Here is a 7,711-nt window from a genome sequence, read left to right on the forward strand (position 1 = left end):
GAGAGTTTCAGGATTAATTTAGACTCATCTTTTTATTTGACGTTTTGTTTTTATTTCTTTTTTTCTCTGGATTTGTTTGGGACCCTGATTCCAGAACATTCACTGCCGGCCCCGCCCACCCACACCTCTGCACCAATCACAGCCTCGGACGCTGTGACGTCACAGAGGGGGGGTTAGAGACGTTCTATTGGCCCAGAGCCGCCCGGGTGTTTCCCGTCTGTCGGGTTTTGTTGTATCAGGAACCAATCTCAGGCTCGACCTGCAGACATGATGGCAATAAACTGTCAGGAATCCAAGCTGCTGCTGTGTCGTTCTTCCAGCTACGGTGGCCGACAGGGGTCAAAACATTAAAGTGTCATTAGCTGTCACTAAGCTCTCAGGTTTAATATAAAGTTTTTTCACAGAATCAGGATAAGAAATGAAGCCAACATTCAAATATAAATGTCTTTTTGTTGCTACAGCGCCCCCTGCTGCCTGCTAGGATCAACATTAGAATCTACATTATTACTAATAAATCCCTGCTGCATGAATGATGGACGTTTATCATCGTTTATTATTGGGACGTTAGATTGGAGGATCCATGGTTAGAATTACTGCTGACATGTTTCTGCAAACATTAATATTAGTTGTTATATTTCATCATCAGATACATGAGGGAGGAAAACTGATTCAGACACAAAGTGAAGCTTCATAAAAACAGTAAAACTTCAGGAAACATTTCAGACCCATCGTGATACTGTGGCTTTATTTGTTTTTATATATTTCACTGCATCTAGATGTTTAATATAATAATGTTTAATGAGTTAACAGTTCTCTAGTTAAAGAGCTTTTCTGATCCCAGTGGGACAAGCTGATTACTATAATTATTATCTTACACAAACACATGTAGATGATGGGGACTCGCTCTGATCCTCCACACCAGTATGGGGGACTTTTACTGCCATAATTCCACAGCAAACATTTTCAGTCTGAAAGCAGAGCTTCATGTTTTTCTCCTCCAAACTTCTGCTCTCTCAAATCTTTCTTCTTAAGCTTAAAACTTGTTTCTCTGCTTGTGAAGCTCTCTGCTCGCGTGAGAATCATTTTCTGCCCAGAACAGAAAAGTGCCGTCGCCTGGCAACCTGTCAGCCAATAGAATGAGTGTTATACTGGGTGCGTTTGTTTCCTTCTAGTGGGTGAGCCTGTGTGGCTACTATCCATTATACAAATATTCACTGCAGTAACACACAACTTATTAAATTATTTTTTTAAATSGCACATTATGATTTCCAGATTCCTTTTCTAGATKATGTCTCCCAGTGGACAACATGAACATTTCAGACCCTCCATGGTTTCTAAGAGAACCTGCAGTTATCAAATACTTATTTCCTCGCAGTAGATCTGTTTTTAGAACGTCGACACATCCAGAGGAGTTCATGACAAACTTCACATGGATTTATTGGATTCTCGTGCAGAAAGTTACATTAAATACACTGMAGTCGTTTTAATTGTTGGTCAGAATGTGTGTTAAGATTAATACCAGAAAAGATGAAATAATTTAAAATGCCATTTGTCAGGAGTGAGAAGTTTGAAGCATTTTCTGTAAATCCTCAGGATGAAGGCAGCTCTGTGTTTATATGGAGGTAAAACRGCAACAACACAGCAGATCAGGTTGTAACTTTATGTTAAACTTTACAGTGAAGGCAGGAGGRTGATGCTAATCTAAACATATTTCCAGACTCTCACTTCCCTCCCACATAACTGTCTGGATGTTCGGGGCTTCGGCCTTTTAAACACGTTTCAGAGACTTTAGAACAAACTCCCATCATGAAACTACTGGACACATTAGCTGGTCATTAACTTTCTGAAAGTTTATTTATTATTGAAGCCCTGAGGAGAAAAACAAAAGTCTACCATAATCCTCGTGAAAACATTTAGAAGCGCTTGATATTTGTGTTTAACGAGGTTTTAAGAGCTGCAGGTCTTTATGGAAACACCTATTAACAGCTGAAGCCTGATAATTATTACTCATTATCACTGCTTTGACTGGACGTCTGTCTGTCCTCATGAGTAAAACCAAATAGTTCAATGAGATTTCAAGATTAACAGCTCTAACTAAATAACAAAAATAAAATGTATTTTTACAACAGCTGAACCTGTTTGGGGTCTTTTTGTCCCAAAGGAATCTTCTAGAATGCACAACTGGACTTGTGGTCACAACATTATGGTTTTCCCTCAGTGTGTACGCACCGATGTTCCTTTAAGTCTCGTCGATACCTAAACGTTTTCCCACAGTGCTCACACCAGTAGGGTCTCTCTCCAGTATGAATGCGGTGATGGGWTTTTAGATTATCTAAACGTGTAAAGGTTTTGCTGCATTTCTCACATCTGTATTTTCTTTCATCAGAATGAATGTTTCTGTGTGTTGCTAAATTACTTTGAAAGCAAAAACTTTTCCCACATTGATCACATACGTACAATTTTTCTCCAGTGTGAATCCTCTGGTGGGTTCTTAAATTATCACGCCGTGAAATTTTTTTCCCACATTGATCACAGCTGTACAGTTTTTTATCTTCATTTTTATCAGCATGGATTTTCTTGTGTTTTTTGAGAGAGGATGGGTTTGTGAAGCATTTTCCACACTGGTCACAGCTGTATGGTTTCTTCTCTTCGTCTGCTCTTTGGGAAGTTTCAGATGTTGTTGTAGCAGAGATCTTCTTACAGGAATCACTCTCGGGTTTCTTGATTCCAGTTGTTTTCAAGGTCTAATACATGTAAAATGAAAAACATGTTAGACATAGAGGAACATGCTTACGCTGCTCTTGCTGCTAGCATCTCTTTAAAAATCACAACACTTAGCTAGTGCTGCGTTAACTGACATTTAAAATGAATGAAACTCATCCTTAAATGGGTCAAATGGTTTGAAAACCCAGAAATTCATCTTGTGGCTCTTTTTTCATGATTATGGACGAACTTTGAATAAAGAGTTTAAACTAAAACATGGTTTGGACTCTGTGCAGCTGTTTTGGGGGAATAGTCTATATGCCACAGACTTCCGTTTCAGCACTTTCGCATTTTTTTGCCACATAGAGTGGTTCCGGTTCACAAACAACAGGATGTTAACAGGTAACAGGATGTTAACAGGTAACAGGATGTTAACAGGTAACAGTTTGTTAACAGGTAACAGTGTGCTGTTACCTGTTAACATACAGGTAACAGCACCTATATGTTAACAGGCTGTTAGCAGCATCCTGTTAACAGGTAACAGGATGCTAACAGGTAACAGGATGCTAACAGTGGCTCCTCAGACCTGCAGGACTATTAATGATGCTTATATAATTATTCAGACATCCTGAAACGCTCCAACAACAACAAAGGATTTAAGCTCAATGTGTCAAAACTTCACAATAACTTTGAAGGTAAGTTAATAAATCGTTTGTATTCATCATAATGCTTCATATGTCTGATGTAGCTAACAGGGACAAGCTTACAAAGGTGCTATGTAAATGTTAAGTGTTTTGATTATCTGTACAATCTACATATCTATGGATAGATAAAGATGTAGATATAAACATATATAGATCTGTCTATATTGTGCCCAAGCTATCAGTCGAAGCTGAAGTTAGCTTCCAAATGTAGCATCTAATTCGGAAAATAGCTAAAGGGCGATTACACTTAATTTTTCACTATCTTGAGCTTTTTTAATGTGTTGCACTTTAAAAACAACACCTAGACATTTCAAACCTAWCTAGATTATTCTGTACTAACAGCAGAATAAATAAAACATTTGTGAAACCTTCTGATTGATCTGTGAAATTTGTAAAATGTCAGTAGATTCCAGCTTCGATCTGAATTATTAATTTAGCATAATTTTTTTAACTTTCCATTTTCTTTCTTTTTTTAAATCATTATTATAGCTGGAGTTGGACAGGAGTTCAGTTTGGTGGCTTCCTGGAGGGAGAGATTGGCTGAGCTAATGTTGCCAACAACTTTTCTCCTCCTATTAACTTTTCTGCTTTTCTTTATATAAAGTATTTCTATCAGTTACTCTGTTTCCATTTTGCTATATTTTTTTATTTGTACCTTAATGCTTACCTGGTCAGGTGAGGTGGAAATGTACATCCTTTTGATTACTGATAAATGTCAGAACCACATGGACTGAGCTGGTTACATCAGATCAATCTGAATCTTTATTTCTCATTAAAACRACTTCTTGTCATTTTAAGACATTGTTATAAACTTGCATCTTTATTCTGCTGTAACGATGACTCAATCTTGCAATTAAAATTTCTTGTATCCTGACCGTAATGCTCCTTATACAACTCACAGATTATTGAAATAGCAATGCGTTATAGATGTGCAGTAATAGATGTGTTAGCTGCAGTGGCTAAGTTTTGGCTACAGTCCGCTGTCGCTTCGATATCAGCAGGAAAATGAAAAACTAAGCACTGGATGGTACCGGCTAATTACTGGACACAACGACACACCACAAAACTCGGTTGTTGTACCAGAAGCACACAGATGTTTAAGTTTTGCGTCTTTTTCATGGTACAAATCTTGCAGCTTTGGGTAAAAACAATAGGAACAAGAGGGACCTGGAAACGATCTATGTGGCGAAAATTTAAACGGAAGTACGTCACCACTACCATTAGAGTGAATTTAGTTTGAGCCACATGATTAAAATTCAAGTCATCTGATATAAACATGTCTAGAACACCAACCTTCACTGTGTTTGCAGGTTTCTCCGCGTTTCTCTGCTGCTCCTTTATTTTCTCATGTTTCTCCATAATTCTGGTCTCAAAGTGCTAACAGTTGGCAGCTGCGCACTGCTGACTTCTTCTTCTTTTATGTTGGTTGGCAACAACTTACTGACGCGCATTACCGCCATCTACTGGAGCGGAGTGTGGAGCCTCTCATGTGCTGCTGTTGAGTTTTTGAAGCATCTATAAACTTGGACATGGATATCTATAGAACTTATTGTCTAAATATGATGGTACTGAATATGGATCTGGAAGGTTTTCTTTATTCTTTTTCTCCAACAAAGTAAAATCAACACTAACAGGAAATAGAGACGAATGAACAGGTGAAAGAGGAACAGTTTGATATTTATATGAGATAAATCAAAGTCTTTCATAATGTTTTTTATCTCCCAACCAAAATAATTTAAATACATTTTTTCCTCAACTAGGTTTTATAATGTCTTGACATGAATGTTTTCCATTACGGTTCTTTAAATGACACCAATGAGTTTCTCTGTAATAAAGTGCATTTCTCCCATTTCCACCAGTAAAGCTGAAGTTGTTCTGATGGCTCCTGTGCAGAACCTCAAGGCTTCATACTGAATAATATCTAATTATTTAAGAAATGATTCTGGTGCTGATCCAAAGGCTGCCATAATCAGATCTTATTAAACCGTATATATAGTTTTCAACACTTTCCTCTCTCAGCGTCACCAAACACCTCATAACATTTAAAACTCTCTTACATTTATCTTTACTTTTTGAATGTGAGTTTTTCATCCATCCACAAACCCAAAAACTCCTTTACTKTCTAAATCCTGTTTATACAAATACAATTTTACATCATTAGATACCTTCTGAAAAATAAAGTCTTTGTCTATAGAAATTTTAAATCCAAATTTATAAGACCACTCTTCTATACTATATATTGCTTCTTGTAGTTTAACTATACATTTTAAATTATTACCTCTCTTCCAAGTTGCTCCATCATCAGTAAATAATGAACAYCCCATTCCAACTTATCAAACATATKAATCAYAATAGAGAAAAACAAAGGACTCACAATACTTCCCTGAGGTGTTCCGTTTTCAACAAAACGTTTTTCTGACAATTGTTGACCTGTTCTTACTTGTATAGATTGTTGAGACGTTTCACCAGGTGGAGAAAGAGTCACATGCTGTTAGACAAAAGGCCACAGTAAAGAGCTACATGTCTGATTCTGTCAGACACCAAAGTCCATTTCTCATGAAAAATAAACGTTTTCTCAGGCCACAGAGACATGGTGAGATTCAGGGAGAGTCTTCAGTCCATATAATCAGCTGCTGCCCTCCTTCTCCTCCTCAGACGCTGCTCAGACTTTTTAGAAACTTCTCGGATGTGAAGGTTAAAGTTTCTCCTTTCAGCGCTGAAAGTGAATAAAATCAGTCTGAATGCTTTTTTGGCTGATTTTATGCTCCGTGTGTCGATACAAATTATTATTCATCGATCGGGATTTACATTCCCAACAAGACCTATTATGTAAAAACTCTTATCCAATTAAACATTGATCCTCTAACCCCCATTTTCCGTAATTTAATTAAAAACCTTCTTTCCACATCATATCATTTCTCTATATCAGCCACAGTCTCTTATTAATTTGCCCTTTTCTGATTTCATGTTCTAAACACAGAACAGGATCTATATTACTTCCACCTCTCCTAAATACACTTTTACATCTTGATAAACTTCCCTCTTCTCAACAAAATAACTCAATCTTTCATTTATCATTCTCTCCATTATTTTCCATAAATGTGAAGGTAAATATGGATTTGACTTCTTCACCAGGTTTTAATATTGGAACCATGATTTCTTCTCTCCATGCCAAAGGTAACAAAATCATTTCTAACAGATCTAATTATAGAATTCAGATAAAACTTTTTAGATGAATTATTAAGTTTATTAACTTTTCCTGGAGATTAATTTTTTAATTTACTTAGAGCATTAATTCAAATAAAAAAGGACCATTTAATAAGTCATTTTACATTTTATTCTAATAAATTAACATTTTTATTACTTGACTTGTTTCTTCTTTTTAACCAACATGTTTGTCTTCAGTCACAGCAATAACATCTCCGTCTTCCAGACCTGGATATTCACTTCCAACTCCATTCATTTCATTATTCCCCAAAATTTTGACATTTTTATTTCCCTTCCAACCGAATTACAAAAGTTTTCCATAAACTTTTTCATTTTTCACAATTCTTTTAACAGCTTGTAACCTTTTATATTCAATAAAAGTCTGGAAATTCAGATTTCTCTTTAACAATCTAAAAGCCTCATTTCTAGATTTAATTGCCACATCACATTCATTTGTCCAATTTCTTATATTTTCCTTTTTTTGGGATTATTTCACCTAAAATGGCTTCATAGATATAAGAATTTACATCTAAATCTATATTAACCTTTTGCTTTTATTGATCACTTACTTATATTTTTCTCAATCAACATTTCCAAATATCTGTCTTTCTATACTTTCATTATCAATTCTTTCCATTTCTAAACCAATTTTAATATTTACCATTCTTACGTTCCATTGTAAAATAATCATCACCGTCTTCCTCCACCTGGTTTCCATCCATTTCAAGCCTTTTATTTATCAACTCCCATGATAAATCCTTCACAGCTAAACATTTTCTGCACCGTTGGTTCTGCTGCTGGTTTGGTTGATGATCAGCTGGGACCCGAGAGCCCCGCCCACCACACGAAGCCCCGCCCACCACACAAAGCCCCGCCCACATTTCTTCTTCCAACCAATCTTCAGTCAGTTTTCTCTGAGACGTCTTTCCAGGTGTTTGTTAATCTTTTTAAATGAAAGTCGTGTTTTTATGGTGTTGCTGCATCGCATCGTTTTCTGGGCCAGGAGAGTTAAAGGCCAGGATGAACGGATGACAAGCAGATCATGTTTCTGCTCTTTGGGTGAAAACAAACCTTTAGACCACAGGAGTCARACTCCA

The 7,711-nt window shown here is 36.6% G+C and overlaps 1 protein-coding gene across 1 annotated transcript; it reads right to left on the bottom strand.

The window, feature by feature from the left end:
* Positions 1 to 6: 6 nt before the first annotated feature.
* Positions 7 to 6,676, bottom strand: LOC108165948 (gastrula zinc finger protein XlCGF67.1-like). Its single transcript, XM_017303248.1, has 2 exons — positions 4,701 to 6,676; positions 7 to 2,744 (listed from the first exon to the last, which is right to left on the bottom strand). Exons 1-2 carry the CDS (start codon positions 4,764 to 4,766, stop codon positions 2,202 to 2,204), a joined length of 609 nt encoding a protein of 202 aa, XP_017158737.1. The 5' UTR covers positions 4,767 to 6,676; the 3' UTR covers positions 7 to 2,201.
* Positions 6,677 to 7,711: the final 1,035 nt, after the last annotated feature.

The sequence above is a fragment of the Poecilia reticulata genome, unplaced genomic scaffold (genome assembly GCF_000633615.1).
Source record: "Poecilia reticulata strain Guanapo unplaced genomic scaffold, Guppy_female_1.0+MT scaffold_224, whole genome shotgun sequence".
Classification (NCBI taxonomy): Eukaryota; Metazoa; Chordata; class Actinopteri; order Cyprinodontiformes; family Poeciliidae; genus Poecilia; species Poecilia reticulata.